Below are 20,576 nucleotides of genomic sequence, written 5' to 3' on the forward strand. Positions count from 1 at the left end.
CACTGTGGTGAGAGGTAAGGTCAGAGAAGGAACAGGGGCCAGATCACGTGAGGCCTTGAAGGCCATGTCTTCTCACCTGTATAAACAGGACTGTCTCTTACTTCTGGTTTCCCACCCCCACCGTTTGCCCTCTGATTTGTTCCTCATACAAGAACCAGAGTGATCTATTAATATTAACAATCTGTTGGTATTAGTGGGATCACATTGCTTCCTTGCTCAAATACCTTCCATGGCTCCCTATTGCTCTTGAGATAAAGACCAGATACCTCAGCATGGGCCTCAAGGCCCCATGTGATGTGACCTCCCAACACCTTCCTGCACCACCCCCTGCGCCCACTCCACTCAGCCCCCCAACAGCGCCAAACTCTCTCTCACTGCCAGGCCTTTGCACAGGCTGTTCCCTCTGCCAGGAGCACCTGCACCCCCCATGTAGCCACATCAAGGATCCACTGGACTCATTGATCGGACTCTCCCTACCCGCTCCCTTCCTCTGGACACCCCACCTAGAAAGCCACCTCCCACCCCCTCCCCTAGTTAATGCTGTTCACCTTTCACTTCCTCCAGGAAGCCTAGCCTGACCCCCAGAGCCGGTGTCCCTGTCACACACAGCCCAGGACCACACCCACAAAAACTCATCTCTGCGTGCCTTTAGTAACACTGGCTGCCCCACCACTAAATCTCTACAAGGGCAAAGACCACATGTGTATCCCTAGCACCTAGAGCCTTCCTAACGCTCAGTCAGCATTTGATGAACAGACGAATGAATGGATGGGTCTCTAAAAACCGATCCAGCTCTGTGCCTCTACAGTTGACACTCATGTGTTCACACACCTTCTGTGGATCCCTACTGCCCCCAAGACCCCATTTCTTTGACTACAGACATATCCCTAATTCCTCCATTGTTTTCTCTAGCCTGGGGAATCACAAACTTTGGCTTGTGTCAGAATCTGCCAGGGAAGCCAGAGAGCCAGAGATTCTGATGGAGGAGGTCCGCGCTGGGGCCCAGAATCCACATTTCGAGCGCTTCCAAGGGATGGTGGTGGTGATGCTGATGATGCTGATGGTGGTGATGGCGATGATGATGGGGATGATGGTGATGATGGCAATGAAGGCAATGACAATGCTGGCGATGATGATGATGGTGATGACGGTTATAATGCTGGTGATGGGGATGATGGCGATGATGGTGATGGTGGTGGTGACGGTGGTTACAATGATGATGGTGGTATTGACGATGTTGGTGATGGTGATGACGGTAATGATGGTGATGAAGGCAATGACGATGGTGATGATGATGATGGTGATGATGGCAATGATGGAGATGATGGTGATGGCGGCGATGATGGTGGTATTGATGATAGTGGTGATGATGATAATGACGGTGATGAAGGCAATGATCATGATGGTGGTGATGATGATGGTGATAATGATTATGACGGTGATGACAGTGATGATGACGGTGATAATGGCAGCAAAGTACACATGTTGACAGATTTCTTTGCAACAGGCACAGTTTCAGGTGCTGGGATAGAGGTACAAACAAGCAGACAAAAATCTCTGCCCTCTGCAAAACCAAATGCAACGAGCAGACCTTGTCTGGAGCCTCGTGTGAACAAACCAACTGTGACAAGCCATTTGGAAACAACTGGGTGAATTTCAATAGGTCTTGAGTAGTAAATAGCATTAAGAAATTACTGTTAATTCTATTAGGAGATCTAATGGCAGTCTACTTACGTTAAAAGTCTTAATTTTTTTTTCGAGGAAGATTAGCCCTGAGCTAACGTCTGCTGCCAATCCTCCTCTTTTTGCTGAGGAAGACTGGCCCTGAGCTAACATCCGTGCCCATCTTCCTCTATTGTATATGTGGGCTGCCTACCACAGCATGGCTTGCCAATCGGTGCCATGTCCACACCGGGGATCCGAACCGGTGAACCCCGGGCTGCCAAGAAGTGGAACGTGTGAACTTAACTGCTGTGCCACCGGGTCAGCCCCTACAAGTCTTAATTTTTAGGAGATGCTTACTAAAGTATTTGGAAATGAACTGTCATGCTGTCACAATATACTTTGTAATACATTGGCAAATATATCCATATATATATTTATGTGTGTGTGTATATATATATGACATAGCAAAATGTGAATAATTGTTAAATACAAATGATGGATATAGGGTCATTTGTTATACCACTCTATTTTTAAAATTTAAATTAAAATTAAAAGTTAAGGGGCCAGCCTAACAACTGTTGCCAATCTTTTTTTTTTTTCCTGCTTTTTCTCCCCTAATCCCCCTAGTACACAGTTGTATATCTTAGTTGCAGGTCCTTCTAGTTGTGGCATGTGGGACGCCGCCTCAGCATGGCCTGACCAGCAGTGCCATGTCCACGCCCAGGATCTGAACCAGCAAAACCCTGGGGCGCTGAAGCAGAGCACGTGAACTTAACCACTCAGCCACGGGGCCGGCCCCTGTGCCTGGTATATTTTAAGGGACTTGTGAGCATATAAATTGAATCTTATTCAATTTCCAGAACAACCCTGTGAATTAGGTACTACCACCAGCCCCATTTTTTAGATGAGAAAACTGAGGGGCAGAGAGACTGAGTAACTTGCCCGATGTGGCAGGTACAAAGCGGCAGGTAGGCCCCGGATCTAGACCCTTCATTCCTACGTGTGGCTACTGTACCAGCCACTCCCAGGTCACAGAGTCAAGTAGTCCAATAGGGAGAGGTGGGGACTGGGGCACAACGGGGAGCTGGGCCACAGATAGCCGACTGTCGTCCTGCCCCATGGTCCAGCTGGCCAACTTGTCAAGAGAAACCAGAAATCTGGTTGTTTATGAGAAATCTCTCTCTTTTTAAGTGCTAGCTACTAACGAGAGAGAGAAATACCCTTTCCAGGCTGTGGCAGATGTGGGTCTTAGTGTATGACAGGCCAATTTCAGAAAGCACACAGAAAGCGGAGGCAGGAACAGGGTTTACCGGTCCAGCAAATGATTACCCAACTGCCCGGGGACAACCTGCTTGGATCTGCGGTGGGATCTCAGGCACCTGAGCTTCCGCATGCTGGTGACCCCTGGCCCACTCCCAGGGCCCCTCCACTCTCTGTCCACACTTGCTTTTCTAAGCTCCTCCACCTTCAAGCTGGTGAACACCAGGCTGATGTCTCCAGGCCTGGCCCCGCGGACTCAGCAACCCGACGTGGACGCCTGGTGGGCCTCTCCCACTCCACGAGCCCCCCAACCCGCCTGCTCCTCCCAGGCTGCCCCATGACCGTGCACGGCGGGTCTGTCCGGCCAGTGGCTGGGGACAAGGATGGGGGAAGCAACCAAAAAAACCCACTCCTTTCTTTCTCGAGTCCACCCCCTCATGTAGTCTATAAGGAAATTCTGACAATTCTACCTTCAAAACAGATCTGGAATAGGAACCACTGCTCACCACATCCACGGCCGCCAGCCTGGTGGGATCCGACCTCACCTCCCGCCTGGACCCTCCGGCCACCGCCTCCCTGTGCCCCTGCGTCAGCCCTCGCCCCCGGGCTGTCCCCCCATGCGGCCGTCAGAGGGCGCCGGTTCCCACCTACAGCCACTTTGCAGGCTCCCAGCTCACTCAGGGTCCAAGCAAAACCTTCTCCGTGGTTTACGAAGTCCCAGATCCTCTAGGCCCCTCGGATCCCTTTCTGCTCTCACCTCCCACCCACTCCCCCTTGCTTCAGTCACACTGCCCTCGTCGCTGTTCCTCCTACATGCCAAGCATCCCAGGGCCTTTGCACTGGCTGTTCTCCTGCTGGCCCGCTCTTCACCCCACACCTCCTTGGGGTCTGACTTAAATGCCACCTCTCAGGGAAGCCTTCCGACTACCCCACCGTGTCTAAAAGCTCAAAAAAAAAAAAATACATTTTTTAAAAAAACCCTCATCTGGTAAAGATGTCTACTGAATTATTTACAGGTGAAATATGATGTCTGGGACTTGCTTTCAAATACACCAGCAAAAAAAACAAAGAAAGAAAGAAAGTGAGTGGACGACAAGAAGCAAGAATGACAGAATGTTGGTCATCGTTGGCTCGGGGCCTGACGGGCACGTGCGATTCAGCACGTGATTTCCCCTGCTTTCACACATGCTTGCAAAATGGTAATAAAGTTCCATAAAACAGCATTTGCACTCACAAATGGCTCTTTCTCCCCTTTCTTCCCTCCAGTTTTTTGCACAGCATTTAGCACCCATTGCCACGACAGCCTACATTCACCGGCCCTGTCTGTCTTCCCCACAGGACATCAGCTCCCCAGGGGCAGGCATGTTTGGGTCTCTTGTGTTCTCGGCTGGATGCCCAGCGCTTAGCACATTGCTGAACGCTCAATCAATATTTGTTCAATGAATGAATGAATGAAAAAAGCGCTAAGATGAAAAGAAACAGGCTGTTCGGATAGAAAATGAACGTGTCTGTGCAGGTGCCCCAGCAAGGACAGTCGGGAAAGGCATTTCTAAAGAGGTGACATTCGAACTGAGATGACCAGAAGGAGGAGTTCCGGGAAGACTCTGAGGAAGGGTAGAGGGGGTGAGGGGCCGCTCTTCGATCCTAAGAGCTATGCGCTGGGCGGCAAAGCTGCACCCCCGTCTCAGTCCCTCCCGCCATGTTCTTCACATCCCCCATCACTACCACACCACTTGGGAAGGTTCTAGAAGGTTCCTAAGAAGGCAAGCGACTACACAGGTAACTTGTGTGGGATGAAGAGATTTGGACCCGTTTCTTTTCTACAAAGAAAGGAGTCCTTTTGGACTAAGATCAAACCAAGGCGCAGAAAACATTTTGCTCTCAGAGTGGGTCTGACCATCTCACTGTCAGGAGGCCACCCGGGCCTGGCCGCCGGGGCCCCAGCCCTCACCTTGGTGAAGGTGTACGTCCCCAGCAGGTTCAGCTCCAGCAGCTGCCGGAAGCCCTGGGCAGAGGTCTCCTCGGGCCACTGCGGCGGTGGATCTAAGGGTGGGGGTGGAGAGAGAGAGGGGAGAATGAGGGAGCCCCACGGACAGGAGAACGCAGAAGGGAAATGGGGATGGGGGTGGGAGGGGCACGGGGTCGGGGGAGCAGACAAGCAGGTCAGGGATCTGAAAGGAAGGGAGGCTGCAGAGCGGCTGATAAAAAAGCAGTCTCGGGGGGCCAGCAGGCCTGGGTTCAAACTTCAGCCCTGCCACTTCCTGCTGCGTGGCCTTAGGCAGGTCCCTTTGCCCCTCTGTGCCTGTTGGCTCCTCTACAGAATGAGGATAGCACCTTGTTTTCGGGCTTGGAAATTTCACGGGTCAATATTTGAGCTAGAGACTTAGTACCATAATGTGTTTGTTAAATACACAGAAAGAATGGCAGGCTGGGGGTGTGGGGTGGGGGGGCCAGAAAAATGAACATTGGGAAGGAGCTGAAAAGCTAGGACAGTGAGAACAAGGAGAAAAGACAGACAGTGGGAAGGGAGCAGCCTGCCTGCTCCAAAGGCCTCAGGAGAGGAGCGGGTGAGGGGACAGAGGTGGGAAAGCAAACAGAGAGCAAAGAGTCGGGGAAATAATGGGCCACTCCTCCCCAGAGACCCGGGCCGTGGCCTCGCTTCCTTCGAGGATCTGCTCAAGCATCTTCAGAGAATCCACACGGCATCCAGATCTTCTGTCCAAAACAGCCCGTGCCATCCCGTGGCTCCTCAGTCAGCTTTATTTTCCTTCATAGCCTTTCTTCCTGCCCGACACGCCAGTACATACAGTGGTTCTCATTATTCAAGGCAGTCACGGTCCATAAAGTCCCCACGAACACTGAGTTGGTGAAGCCACTGGTCCCAGGGGAAACATGTACACATACTATCATATAAGAATATGCACACGGTACGGACTGAACGTCTGTCCCCCCAAAATCCGACTGTTGAAATGCTACCCTCCAGTGGGAAGGTGTTAGGAGGTGGGGTCTGCGGGAGGTGACAAGGTCCTGAGGCTGGAGCCTCCTGATGGGTTTAGGGCGCTTAGAAGAGAGACCCCAGGGAGCACTGTCGCCCCTTCCGCCACGTTAGGACACAGCGAGAAGCAGGCCCTCACCAGACACCCAGGCTGCTGGTGCCTTGATTTCGGACTTCAGCCTCCAGAACTGTGAGAAATACTCGTCTATGGTTGAAGCGCCCCGGTCTGTGGCGTTTGTGTGAGAGCAGAGAGAACAGACGAAGTCAGCACATGCAGGGGGACATACGCATATAGAGAAACAGAGGGGGCCGGCCCGGTGGGGCAGCGGTTAAGTGCGCACGTTCCGCTTCGGCGGCCCAGAGTTTCACCAGTTCGGATCCTGGGCGCGGACACGGCACCGCTCGTCAGGCCATGTTGAGGTGGTGTCCCACATGCTACAACCAGAAGGACCCACAACTAAAATATACAACTATGTACTGGGGAGATCTGGGGAGAAAAAGCAGAAGAAAAAAAAAACAGATTGACAACAGTTGTTAGCTCAGGTGCCAATCTTTAAAACAAACCAAAAAAAAGAAACTAATATATAATACTGTACACCTGAAGTTTACACACTGTTATAAGGCAATATGACCGCAATAAAATTTTTTTTTAAATGCAGCCCAGAGAGGGTGACCCACTTGCTCAAAGCTGCCCAGCCAACAAAGCAAGCTTCTCTCTACCACAGCCTTGCCGTGTGACCTCCGTGCAATCAGCTCACCTCTCTGAGCCTCGGTTTACTAACATGAGACCTTCTTATGACGGGCAGTCATTAAGCTGATGGCAATTTCCCTTGGAAGCCACCACACTAAGCCCTATAACCACGTGCTGTGAGCACATCTTCACAGTCGTCGGAACATACAGACATACCAGTATGTCTGGCTCGGATCCCCAGTGCCCACATGGCACCGCTTGGCAAGCCATGCTGTGGCAGGCGTCCCACATATAAAGTAGAGGAAGATGGGCACGGATGTTAGCTCAGGGCCACTCTTCCTCAGCAAAAAGAGGAGGATTGGCAGCAGATGTTAGCTCAGGACTAATCTTCCTCAAAAAAAAAAAAAAAACCACGAAAAAGAAAAAGAAAAAAAGAAAAGCAATGCGGGATATGAGGAAGCCATTTGGTTTAAAACTAATTCGGCCTTGACCTTGTTTTTCCAGAAAGGCCTGAAGCGGCCCGTCCAGCATGCATCGCACACCTGCTTTAGACATTTACAACATCCCAAAGCAAAGAATGTCGTCTTGGTAAAGATAGGGATGGGTGCGCCCCCCATATTAGCATTTCTTTAGAGATAAGCATTTCCTTCCAGAACCTAAGGGTCAAACTGACCAGCTTTGCCCATCTTGTGACCACTGACCCGCTGGGCTAGCAAAACATCTTGTGACTGTAGGAAAAGAGACACTCCTGTCACATGTGATGTCTGTTCCGTGTCCCAGGACGGTGGTAACCACACTGTTTACCTACTTCTTTGGGGAGCTTCCTTCCTCGGGGAAGGCGATCTCCTGGGCTCTATGGTCTTCAGATTAACTCATATATCAGCTCACCCCGATTTTGATTTATAGAGCGAATATTTGCCTCCACAAGCCTGAGCACTTTCCCTTATTCAGTCCTTGTAGCAACCCTGGAATGAGGTCGATATTCATTCTCATTTTAAAAATGTAGAAACTGAGGCACGGCGAAGTGAGGGCAAAGGTCGGGGCATGCAGCAGGGGGGGGACAGGGCCGGAGTTGAAGGCCAGGCATGGACGATTCCACAGCGGCCCTCTCCTGTCCAAGGAGACAGAGGGGGAGGTGCAGAGAAAGGGGAAACTGAGGAAGGGGTGGAAAGCCAGGAGGTGGGTGGACACTCTGGTGGAGAATGGCCCTCGGGCCTCACAACTCACGGTAGCCAGCGTTGTTGACCACACAATCCAGGCGGCCGAAACGGCGGACGGTCTCAGAAAGGAGAGTCTGAGGACAAAGACGTCTGTGAGGGAGCGGGGTTGGCCTTGTGGAGCCCACGATCCCAAAGCCGGGGGGGGGGGGGGAGGGGGAAGCTGGAGTCACAGAGGGAACAGGAGCCAGAGCAAGTGGGGGACCCTCTGCCCCCCAAATCACCAGGCACGGCAGGAGAAGTGACAGGAAGCCATGGGTGCCAGAGACCAGAGCGATATTGACTAAAGGGAAAGGACAAAAACCCTGAGCCAGGAGAGGGAAAACTCTTACAGAAGGAGACCCGCTCTGAGGAAGCTTTTTGTTGCAATCCTTGTGACAGGTGTGACAAGAGCTTTGCAGAAGTGGGAGATAAAGGAGAAGCTTCCCAGGAGACACAGGACCTGGCCAACAGAATCAAGGAAAGCCCGGGAATGACACTGAGCTGAAACCTTTGGGATCAGTACAGTTTAGCCAGGAGAAGAGGGAAAGGTAGAGGGAACAGCCTGTGCAAAAGCCCAGAAGAGAACAAAGTGAGCGAGAGAGAGAGAAACTGCTGGAGATGGGAAGTAGGGACAGAAGAATACGCTTACCCTCACATCTTCCTCCCGAGTCACGTCACAGAGGAGAAAGACAGTTCCAGGAAGCTCCTGCTCCAGGGCCCGGCCCCCAGACTCTGCAGAGAGAGGGCAGAGGGGTGGAGGGACAGGACTCCTGGGTCTGGGGAGAAGGGGCTGGGGACCTGGACCCCTGGGTCTGAGGGAGGCGGGGCTGAGAGCCAGGACTCCCGGGTCTGAGGGAGGAGGGGCTGGGGCCCACAATCCCGGGTCTGAGGGAGGCGGGGCTGGGGACCTGGACCCCTGGGTCTGACGGAGGAGGAGCTGGGGGCCAGGACTCCTGTATGTGAGGGAGGAGGGAATGGGGGATGGACTCCTGGGTCTGAGGGAGGAGGGACTGGGGGCCAGGACCCTCGGGTCTGAGGGAGGAGGGGCTGGGGCTGGACTCCTGGGTCTGAGAGAGGAGGAGGGTAGGGGTGAGGACTGAGGGACCCACACTCACCGTCTTTGTCGCAGATAATCACTTGGGCCCCGCTTTCCACTGAGAACAGAACAGGTTACCGCAGCACAGGCCTTGGGGAAGGCCTCTGCTGCCCTCTTGTGGGCATCTGGAGTGGGGACTATCTCCCTCCCTGCTCCCTTTGATCCCTAAGTCTCATGATGATCCCCTGGATCAAAGGGCAGAGGCCTTGACACATATTCTCCTTGGCTGCTCCAGGGGCCTGCTGGGGCTCCCAAGCCCCCATCCCTGGGGTCCAGAGCAAATTCTAAACCCGCAAGAGGCATTCCCCACCCACCCGTTTTGTAGCTCTAACCGAAACCCAGGGGAAGGAAGCAGCGTTTGGGGACACGCAAAGAGCTCAGGCCCCAGGCTACCCCTTCATTAGCATCGCAAATTGGGTTTCGTGCGATGGAATCTTGCCTCCTGTACTGAAGCCCTTCTTCCCACATCCATTAGCCTCCAGGATCCCTCCAATATTTCCAGCAGCCAGACCCCCTCTCACCGAAGGCTCGCACGATCCCGGCTCCGATGCCGCGCCCGCCCCCTGTCACCACGACCACCTTCCCGGCATAGCGCGCTCCCGTGGCCATTCTGCCTCAGTCTGTCTCTCCCTCTGTCGCTCACTCTGCGCTTCTTTCCACCTCCAAAGTCCGGGAAGGCCGAACCACAAATAGGGGCTGGACCCTGGAGGCCCGGCCCTGGGGGGGGCGTTGCCAGGAAGACCAGAAGCCTGGAAGTTTGGCCCCAACCCCCTCCTCCCTCAAACCCAGGAGTCCGGGACCCCAATGCCCTCCTCCCTCAGAACCAAGATTCACGGCGTCCGGCCCTCTCCTCCCTCAGACCCAGCAAATGAGGCCCCCAGCTCCCTCCTCGCTCAAACCTACAAGTCCGAGGTCCCTGTCCCTTCCTCCCTTGGGACCCAGGAGTCCAGACTCCAGCTCTGCCCCTTAGAGACCCCAGTGTCACAACCTCAAACAGACAGAGAGAAGGCTATTGACTAAAAGTTCAAAGTTTTAATCCGAATTTGGACAAGTGTTGGGAAAACCAAATTTCGGCCACCGGAGGGGACTAGATCACGCCCCCAGGTGCCCTGAGTGGCTCCAGATCTCGGGCGGTACCTCCAGGCCACGCCCTCACGCTCCGATTGGCTGCCGCGCTTGGGCGTGTCAGAAGCTGGACTGCAGCAGCGTGACCCGCAGAGGCCACGCCCCCTCGTCTTGCGTCAGGGCGGGAGGGGCGGCCCCAGGGTCCCACGTGGACTCCCAGGAGGCGGGGCCTGCGCCACGCCCACTACCTCGGCGGGAGAACCCCGTGGAGCGGGAATTGGCCACCCGAGGAGATCGTGGCGGCGAGGACACCTGGGGCGTGGGGTCTGACGGAGGCGGCGGCGCAGGGGGAAGAGGGTCTCCTCGGGAGTCCAAATTTCCCCCTAGAGAGGACGAGTGGGGAATGAGAATGGCAAACTTTGGGATTCGGGAGTGCAGACCCCCAAGGCCTTTCCTCTCTTAGACCCAGGAGTCCAGGCCCCCAGCCACCTCCTCCCTCAGACCTAGGGAGGCCCACCCCTCAGTACCCTCCTCCAGATCCAGTAGCCCTGGACCCCGATGTCCTCCTGCCTGGGATCTAGAACTTCCAAGGCCTGTCTAGCTCCTTCTTCATCAAGACAAAGGATTCCCAGCCACCCTCAGACCCCTCCCCACCAGCACCTAGCATTCTGGGCCTCTGGCTCCCTCTTCTCTAAAACCCAGGAGCCCAGGGTCCCCAGCCCCTCCTCACCTGTCATCATTCTGTGCCACTGCGACGCCTCAGCAGCCAGGGCTTGCGAGAGGCTAAGGACTCGCTCCCGGTGACCTTCGGATGTCGGCAAATAAGGGGTGGTGTTCCTTGGACTAGAAAAAAAGAGATCGGGGGACGTGTACAATTATATAATGCAGAGAGGCCCGCGGTGCTGCGCGTGTCCTTCTGGGAGTTGTAGTCCCTAGCACGTGTCTTTAAAGGACTTTAACCATGGCGCGGCCCTTATAAAAAGCCCGCGTGCATTATGGGATTTGTAGTCCAGTCGTCCTTAAACTTCACCAGATTTCCCGACCCAGGGGCGGAGTTAGATACCTACCCAGTTTTGCAGTTTTGGCAAATGCAGTTCTCAATGCGGATCTAGGGCTTTCTGAACTAGAACAGGTTCTGCGACCTGCACTTCAGTACTCAGGAGACATTAATAATCACGCTTCTCCCTTCCCCTTTGGCAAATCGATTTCCCAGCTCCCTGACCAGCCCTGGAATTGCTCACCTGCTCCAGGACCCGGAGCTTCTGAGCCATTTCTGGGCTCCAGAGTGTCCTGGGACCGCCTGCAAAGGAACTGGGGCATTAGATTTCCTCGTCTGGAAGTCCTCACGTTCTCATTTTGAGGAGGAAATGAAGGGGGCTCAGAGAGGGGATGAAACTGCCCCCAGAGACACTGACAATGTTTAACTTTACATGCACTCCTGAAAAACAGCGAGGTTAAGAAACTGCCCCCGTCCCCCACACACGCCCTTTTGTGCTCTGGAAAACGGCTTACTTCGAAGAACCCCTGTTCTCCTTATGACTTAGATAAGACTCAGACGACTCCCCCGCCCCTGGTTCACCCACGGCAAGGCCAGAAACAGGCCCTCCAAATTCACATTCTTCACCTCACAAATGATTCCCAGAACTGTCTCCCCAAAACTAGGTAGACACAGAGATAAAAGTTTGGTGTTCAGCTGACTAAGACGCCGCCCATTACAAAATCAATCCCAACCGGAAAATCACGCCACCTATGACTTGTCTAATTGCTCCCCAGAAAAGTCTAAGATGAAACCATCCTGCCGAGACGCTCGGATCTTCAGATCTGGGGTGCTCCCCCCACTACAATAGCATGAATAAAGTCGATTTCCCTCCTTGCTCAAAAGAAAAATGATTATTTTTTTTGCCTTTGATAACACATAGTAGCTGAAAAAGAAAAACTGGGCTCCTAATCCAGACTCGTGACCCCCATCCTGAAGGGAGAACGCTGGTGAGGTGGAGATGTTGGCTCTGTCCCCCTCCTCCCCTCACCCCATTCCCCACCGCGAGGGAAGCCAGGGTGCTGATTTCAGCACAGGTGCAAGCTGGGGTGAATCTGGAAACCCGATTCTGGGTAAGGAGGTAGGGGACGTCCCCCTTTTACAAGGAGAGAAACTGAGGCTCTAACTAGGAGCAGAGGACCCATTACCACTCCACCCACCACCCCACTTTGCACTCCCTGTTCCCCTCACCCTTTGTTCCATGTCAGGCTGGCGTCTGGCTGGGGACAGCGCCCTGCCCAGGGTGAGGAGCCGAGGCGAAGCAGGGCGAGGGAGCGGCCGGCCACACTCCTGGTTTCTGCGTATTCTCTCCAGCTGCTCCTGAGCACTCATCCTCGGCCGGGCCACCGGGGGCTGGGGAGATGAGAACACCTTGAGATCCGAACCTTGCGCCTCCCCTTTATGTCTTCCCTGAGCCTCTCTGCCTCCAGTCTTGCCCTTTCTAGTAAGTCCACCACCGGACCTTGGAGGGGGTCTTCCTACACCCACCGTCCCCTCACTGCTGGCATCCTCTCATGGCCCCCAAGAACCCCCCAGACCAAAAGTGTTCGAGGTCCTGTGTGGCCTGTTCCCTACCCACCTCTCTGGCCTCAACTCCATCAGCTGCCCTATTTGGACCCAAAGACCGAGCCTAACAAACACCTACACCTCCCTAGATGTATCAAGCTTCTTCACACTAGTAGTCAGGACCCTGGGTGGCTTGTGTGGGGGATAAGAATTTGCCACCCCAAAATGTATCTCTTCTCCCTGCTTATTTTTAAGAACAAAATTCTCAAAAAGAAACTTTGACCTTTCCCCTAACTGCCTAAAGGAATTTAAAATAGAAGGCATGCCAGGACAGGCCACCACCATAGATAACTCTGAGTATGGTAGACAGGGAGGATCCCTGCTAAGTCCATTTTTATCAAAGTTCTCTCTCTCTCTTGGGTCACATTGTCTATCGATGGCCCAGCAAACATTTGTTTACCAAACATTTGCTTTTCCATCTCCATGTGAATTGTCTTCCTCCTCTTTGAAGTCTCAAATCACTACCCCCAACATCCTCCTTTGTCTTTAGCTGAGATTGGTATTTAAGGTGGTGGCTTTCCCCATTTTGGCTAGTTACTCAGTTTTCCTGGGCTTTTCCCATGTATTCACGTTATTAAACTTTGTTTGATTCTCTCCTGTCATTCTGTCTCATGTCAATTTAATTCCTAGACCTGCCAGAAGGACCCAGAGGGCAGAGGTATAGTTCCTCCTCCCCAGCACTTGTGATGAAAAACAATTCTGAGTCCTCTTGACAATGACAAATGGAGGAAGGGGATGCATTACCTAAACGGTCGAGAGGATCACTTTGGGTTGGCCTTGGCTTCCAGAGCTCTCTCTGGCCCTCAAAACCAGAGAGAAGACACACTCAGGGAGAAGGCCATGTGACAATGGGCGTCGTGCTACCACAAGCCAAGGAACTACCGGAAGCTAGGAGAAAGGCCCAGAACAGATCCCTTCCTGGCATCTTCAGAGGGAGTGTGGTCCTGCTGACACCTTGATCATGGACTTCTAGCCTTAAGAGCTTAAAATACAAGAGGGTAGAGATAAATCGAAGAAAACAATATTCACCAAAAAGAAACCAGAACTTGAAAATTTGGGAAATTCTCAGCCTATCCATATTGCAAAAAGTGAGAGCACATGCTCTGGAGAGAAGACCAAGGGTGTGGCTGGACAACCTGTTTGCGAAGAGATTAGGCATGTGACATGTGGAGTCCATGAATCATCTCAGCAGAAATGCTGCCAGCTTGAACTGAAGGGCACAGAGAGGGGATGAAACAAAGGAAAGCTGTCAGACTTCCGGGGTGCTAGAGGCAAGGAACGGGGCGATACGGTTATCCAGCTGCTAAGATGTGTTATCCTTCAGGAAAGGGGGCAATTTGGGCACAGATGTGTATACTGGAAAGACTGTACATGACAGATGGAGTTACGCTGCCACTAGTCAAGGGAATACCTGAAGCCTGGAACAGACCCCCCCCCCCCCCAGCACCTTCAGACAGAGGACACCCCTGCTGACACCTTGGTTTTGGACTTCTAGCCCATGAAACTTCGAAAGACAACAGATGTGTTGTTTAAGGAAAAAAAAAAAAAAAGCCAAAAATCAGAGGGAGGAGAACTCTTAGCTGCCGTCTCCAACTAGAAAATTCTGGGGAGACAGGTTGGATCAGCTCCTTATTGTGGGACCAGTCACGGCAGTTTACCCACTTACTCTGATTTGGCCACTCTTGAGTCACATGTCCACCTATTAAATAAGTAATGGCCCCTGAGTATCGGCTGTATGTTACTTCTTCACAGCAGCCAGATCATCGGCTAGACAGCCTGCTGTCACGCAATCCCAACTGTTACACATCCACTTGTTTTGAACGTAACCCAAATAGGCAGAGAACTTTAGCTATCTACAGCCTGCCTGATCTGAACGTTCCACAAAACTGTGCCTAACATCTGCTCGCCATCGATAAGATAAACTTGTGGGGGGCCAGTGGCGCAATGGACAAGCATCTGACTAGGACCAGAAGATGAGATAAATTTGTAGTTGTAAAACACCCCAAGACCAGTGCTGTTCTCTGGAGCTCTCCCGCCCAGAGACTCCCCACAGTGCTGTGGGGCAACAACACCTAGACCTTAAGCCCATTCTGGGATCTCCCTCTCTCCTGAGATTTCCCTTGCCACCCACCCCCTCTTCCCGTCTGGGCAGTGGCCCCCAGGCAGTAACCTCTGGAAGGTCTCACGCTGTGACGGACTTCTCCCACGGGCAAACCCGTCAAAGTGTGGACCAAATAAAGCCCGCGTGTGCTCCTACCACAACGTGGTCATATAATTTTCCTTGCTCAACTCTGAAATCCCTGGAACTCGCTACACACCCGCTAAGCTCTGGACAGCGGCAGCCCCCGGAACCACGTGGCTGAGGGGAAGGAGGAGCAATGGCCAAGATCCGTGTTGTTCGGAACCGTCGCAACAATCCAGATCCTTGACAGACACCCCTGAATATTATAAAGTCCCTCCCTTCCTGGGAAACGGTTGATTGCTTTGTATCCACAGTAAGAAGTAAGCACCAGAGACGCTTTTAAATCTGTTTGATGGAGCAATCGCCACGCACCTCAACGGGCTCTTGAAAGCCAGCCAATCCGGGATGAGCCCGTGTTTTACCAGCCAATCAGCAACAGACACACAACTCCCGCAGCTCGAGGTCCACCAATCCCTAAACACGCCTGGCTCTGAAAGTCCACCAATCAAATAGCGTGAACTCCACGCTAATTGCCATCAGCTCTCTGCTTTGCTGGGGGAGACTGTGTCGCCCAAGAATAGGTCTGTCTGATTTAAGCGAGGAATAAGTTCAGCTTTGTTTCTGACCTCTTTCTTTAATACCTCCACGGTTCCGTCTGTTTGGAGTACCGTTTTCTGCATGGCCAAACCCTTTTTTCATTCACCCAGACTCAGCTTACCTTTTAACACGCTTCCCAATGCTCTGAGTCCCCGCCGTGAAATGACTTAGGCCAGTCGGATACGCACGAGGACTGCATTCGTGCCTCTCCGCCCTCAGACTGCAGAATCAGCTCTGATTCACGGCTGGGTCCCCAATACCTTCCACAGGGCCTGGCCCCTAGGAGACCTCAGGAAATGCATGGTGAGCAAATGAAGGAATTTGGGGTTTCTTCCGGCAATGGCCACATCTAAAAGCTCAGGCGGAAGAGGACAGGGGCAGCTCCCTGGCCCTTCTGACACCCTACTCGGATTGGTCATTTGCTGATGTCTTTGTAGGCATCAGAATGGTCCTGTTAAGTCCATAAGACATATTTTTCCCGCAGGAACCCTTTGCCAGCTTCTGGATGAGGGAAGCCACAGAAAAATAGGGGTTATGATGCAGAAGGTCACTACAGAGCAAACTCAGCTCAAAAGTGTAAGTCCTTGAAAACAGGGACTGGTCTGGGGACACAGCCTTGTGGGGCCTGGCACTCAAGAAGGGTCTGAGACGATGTTTGCTGACCTGAATTGAACAACCTTTCAGTTGGCAGAAGTTCTGGAGGCCAGAGTTCTTTGCTCCCAAGATACCATGTACAGTTGTATGGGTTGCTCACTGCCCAAGGGCTGAGCCCTCCACTGGTGCCAAGCTATGTTCCACCCACGCAGAAGGGGCACCTGTCTCTAATTCACAAAAAGGCATCCTGTAGATTAGCAGAGGCTCTGGCTTCCTAAATCCCCACCTCAGTCTGAATATTCACACCAGCTGTCTGCCTGCTTCCCCATTTGGCGAATTCTAACTCATTCTTCAAGGTCTCTCCGCCTCCAGGAAAACATCTCCAACGTGCCCAGGCTGTCAGGGAGTTGTCCTCTGGAGTCCCCCAATGCCTCGTGCTTTCACCATCACAGAACACAATTCCCTCTGTTCTGATTGTGTCTGAAGCTCCTCGATGCCTGGGATCTGGCCTGATTCAGCTCAGGAACCACAATGTCCAGACAAAACCCAGTACACAAGAGGCCAGGACTACAACAGCACCAGTGAGAATAATCGCAAACAGGAAGCTCCGAATAATTAACGTATTCAAACCTGAACTCCCCTCCTTCCCCCGCCCCTCTCCTGCCTGGTAACTCCATTCCTCCAAATGCCCAGGCCAAGAACCTTATGGTCATTCTCCACGCCTCACACCCCATCTCTAATCTGCCAGGAGATCTTGTTGGCTCCACCTTCAAAATCAGCTCCCCAAATCTCTTATCTGTAACTCCAAAAAAAAAAAAAAAATCCCAAATCTGAAAATGGACATTTGACATTTGTTTTCCTAAATCTGGTGCCAACATCCACCTGGTCCTATTTACGTCACATCACACACGAGGTATCTTGCGGGTCATATTCACTGAGATGTCCCAGCAGACGCTCCACAGCCCTGTTCCTGAAGCCATCCTACTTCCTCAGCTCTCGGAAGGGACAGATGTTTCTCTTGCCTCTTTTCACCGTCTTGTCTTCAGGCCTATCTTTGGCTCTTTTTATTTTTTCACACTGGCAGCCGAGCTAACATATGTTGCTAATCTTCTTTCTTTCTTTTTTTTCTTCTTCTTCTCCCCAGCGCCCCCAGGTACATAGTTGTATATTGTAGTTGTGGGTCCTTCTAGTTGTGGCATGTGGGACGCCGCCTCAGCATGGCTTGATGAGCGGTGCCATGTCCACGCCCAGGATCCGAACCGTGAAACCCTAGGCCCCCAAAGCGGAGCTCGTGAAGTTAACCACTTGGCCACAGGGCCGGCCCCCAAGACCCTTTGCCAAGGAGCAGATGACACAGCCTAAAACTGTATGAAGGCCACCCGCGTCGTCCCCAGGGACTCCCCCTCCTAGCCCTGCCTGAGACATCCACCTCCAGCTTGATGACGGCGCTGATGGCTCGACCAATGACCCCTCTCTCCAGAGTCTCAAGCCACCAGACGTCAAGAGCCGTGATGGCATGTGTCCACTGAGCTGTCTGGCTTCTTTTGTACCTGGATGTGTGACATGATGTTTGACTAAACCTTTTCCTTAGAAATAAAAAGTGCTTGATACGTATAAATCTATTTTATTCCACTCCGACTCGCTCATTCCGTAGCTCATTGCTATATCAAAAAAACTTACAACGTTTAAATTGAGATGTTATTTAGAGCCTTTATCCCATTGAGTAGGAATAGTCAGACGTTTTATTGACGAAATGTTAACGTGTTGGACTAAGGGGGCTGCGCCAGACGCCGCTTCAGCTTTTTTATAACACACTGTAGACGCACTGTTTGATCTGTCTAGAATCTGCAAAGTTTTGCATTTTGAATTTCGTCTGGTCCCAAGGGTTTGGGATAAGGTGTGAAGCCAGGTATGTCTCGAATCCGACTGCCTCTCAACCCCTCCACTTCTAAGTTAGCGGAAGCTACTTGGTCTCTGCCTCCTGGACGAGCCCAGCCCCGGCCCCCACTGTCTCCCCACACGGCCACCAGAGGGCGCCCGTTCCCACTCACGTCCCTCTGCTCAGAACCCTCATGGCTCCCTTCCTCCTCAGAGTCAAAGTCCTCACCTTGGACCAGAAGGCCCAGCACCATCTGCCCCCATTACCCACCTGTCCTCACATCCAGCCCTCTCCCCATGACTCGTTTACTCGGTTCCAGCCTCACTGCCTTTCTTTCTTTTCCTTTCTTTTTTTTTTTTTTTGAGGAAGATCAGCCCTGAGCTAACATCTGCTGCCAAGCCTCCTCTTTTTTTGCTGAGGAAGACTGGCCCTGAGCTAACATCCGTGCCCATCTTCCTCTACTTTATATGTGGGACGCCTACCATGGCATGGCTTGCCAAGTGGTGCCACGTCCGCACCCGGGATCCAAACCGGCGAACCTCCGGCTGCCAAAGCAGAACGTGTGCACTTAACCGCTGCGCCACCGGGCCGGCCCCCACACTGGCTTTCTAGCTGCTCCACCAACAGGCCAGGCCCGCTCCTGCCTCAGAACCTTTGCAAAGGCTGTTCCCTTTGTCTGTCACACTCTTCCACCAGATATCCCTAAGGCCCCCTCCCTCCCCTCTTTAGGCATCTGTTCAAACATCACCTTTCCAGACCAAGCCACTTACAACTGCACGCCTTCTCCAAGCTTCCCACATCCCCTTACTGAGTCCTTTTTCTACTTATTCAGCATTTACGATGTATAAAATAATGTACAGTAAGGTGGTCGTTCATTATCTGCTTCTGACACCCAGTAGATGCCAGATCATAGGGGAAGGGGTTTTTTTTCTCATTTTGTTCGTGTTTGTGACCTCAGCGCCTAAACAGCTCTATGAAATAGAACTTTCTGCGATGACGGAAATGTGCCATATCTGCACTGCCCGACAGGGTGGCCACGGGCTACGTGTGGCTCTGGAGCACTTGAAATGCGGTCAATGTGAACGAATTTTTAATTTTATTTCATTTTAATTCATTTAAACTTACAGAGCCACACGTGGCTACTAGCTACCTTACTGGAGAGCAAAGAGGATATTTAATACATATTTGTTGAATGAATAATTGATAAATGAATGAATGAATGGAGTCCTTACTATATCCAGATACTATTTTCAACCCTTGATAGGCATTCATCTAGTCTGGATCCTCACATCAGCTCTGGATGGCAGATACTGTGATTAGCTCCATTTCGCAGATGAGAAAATGGAGGCACAGAGAGGTTTAGTAAGTGACCCAAAGTCACACAGCTTAGAAGTGGCAGAGACAGAATTCAATCTCGACCCTCTTAACAAATCGTCTTCTCTCTGCTCTGAGGTATGGCCTTAAAACTTCCCTCTCCCAGTGTTTCCCCAAGAGTGGGGGTGTCTGTGGCAGTCAAATGAAAGGGTTACAAGATGGACCTTCGGGGACAAGATGGACTGCCTACCTTCGTTCCTGGCTGTGGGGAAGGGAGGCGGCGACCCTCAGGGCTGGAGGCCCGGGAGGCCCTTGGAGACCCAAGACCTGGAAGGGCAGAACAGGACTTGGTGAGGACAGGGAACTCCAGCAAGTCCCACCCAACCCAGGACACTCACCTGAGCGAGGGCTGGAGAGGTCTCTGTCGCCCCCGGGGGGCCGCCCCCAGTCAGCCTCAGGGGACCGGGGCGAGCTCAGTTCCACAGACTCAGTCAGGCTCTGGAGGGGTCGGGAAAGGGGAATAATGATTATCACTATCATTATTATTCCCATTTTTCAAGCACTTAGCAATTCAGACACAGCGTGAGTCAGATTAAGATTGAAAACCAGGAGCCAGATGACCTGGTTTCAAATCTCAGCTCTCTGCCATTTATTAGCTGTGTGACCTTGCACAAGTTACTTTACCTCTCTGGGCCATATTGCACGTTTGGAAATAAGGATTGAATCCACACATGTAAGGCACTTAGAACAGTGCCTGGCACATGGCAAGGCATTATAAGCGCAAGTTTTATAATGATTTTGTATCTGGGGCTGTGCTGAGCACCTTATCAGCGTTATCTCATGAAATCCCCTCAACAAAGCTATGAGGCAGCAATTATGATCCCTATTTTACATATGGGGAAAGTTAGACTCAGAGAATGAGGTCAACAATTGATGTCACAAAGACAGCAGAGCTGGGATCTGAACCCAGGTCTCCTGGGCACGTGATCGGATGGTCAGGATAAGCAGTGGCTCTAACCCAGCTATGACAACAGTGGCTCCTGCTTCCTGAGGGCCTACTCTGTGACAGACACTTTCCAGTCACAATTTCTCCTTACAGGATCCTGCAAGGTGGGGGTGATGATCAGCCATGTCTGGTAAATGTGTATCGAATGCCTCTCTGGGAGGAAGGAGCCCCGGTGAGTAGCGTTTGCCAGTTTCTGTGGTGCGAACACTTCCACCACGGTCAATTTCAACGTGACATCAATTGCCGTCACGTGTCGTCAATTGCCGAAGTGACACTGTTGAATGTGGAACTGAGAAGAGACGCACGCAGTTGGCTCCGGGAGGTGCTGGAAGCTGACTCCAGCACACACTGGACTATGGTCACAATGTAACAAATAAGGGAAGAGAAGCTTCCAGAGCTTAAGAGACTTGCCTGAGGTTGGTTAGCTGATC

General features: G+C 52.3%; 2 protein-coding genes across 8 annotated transcripts in view; both read right to left on the bottom strand.

Annotated features, from left to right (window-relative positions):
* Positions 1-9,945, bottom strand: part of HSD17B14 (hydroxysteroid 17-beta dehydrogenase 14) — a 14,206-nt gene extending 4,261 nt beyond the window's left edge. The window contains exons 1-5 of the mRNA XM_008523835.2: positions 9,428-9,945; positions 8,926-8,964; positions 8,460-8,542; positions 7,839-7,905; positions 4,877-4,968 (exon numbers count right to left, since the gene is read on the bottom strand). Of these exons, the coding sequence (XP_008522057.2) occupies positions 4,877-4,968; positions 7,839-7,905; positions 8,460-8,542; positions 8,926-8,964; positions 9,428-9,515 (369 nt within the window). The 5' untranslated portion in view covers positions 9,516-9,945. The remainder of the gene's footprint in view (positions 1-4,876; positions 4,969-7,838; positions 7,906-8,459; positions 8,543-8,925; positions 8,965-9,427) is intronic.
* Positions 9,924-20,576, bottom strand: part of PLEKHA4 (pleckstrin homology domain containing A4) — a 23,194-nt gene continuing 12,541 nt past the window's right edge. For all 7 annotated transcript variants that reach the window (XM_070558153.1, XM_070558154.1, XM_070558151.1 and 4 more), the window contains exons 15-20: positions 19,538-19,637; positions 19,390-19,466; positions 12,199-12,360; positions 11,213-11,271; positions 10,702-10,814; positions 9,924-10,354 (exon numbers count right to left, since the gene is read on the bottom strand). In XM_070558153.1, coding sequence (XP_070414254.1) covers positions 10,092-10,354; positions 10,702-10,814; positions 11,213-11,271; positions 12,199-12,360; positions 19,390-19,466; positions 19,538-19,637 — 774 coding nt within the window. In that variant the 3' untranslated portion in view covers positions 9,924-10,091. The remainder of the gene's footprint in view (positions 10,355-10,701; positions 10,815-11,212; positions 11,272-12,198; positions 12,361-19,389; positions 19,467-19,537; positions 19,638-20,576) is intronic.

Source organism: Equus przewalskii, chromosome 9, assembly GCF_037783145.1.
Source record: "Equus przewalskii isolate Varuska chromosome 9, EquPr2, whole genome shotgun sequence".
NCBI lineage: Eukaryota > Metazoa > Chordata > Mammalia > Perissodactyla > Equidae > Equus > Equus przewalskii.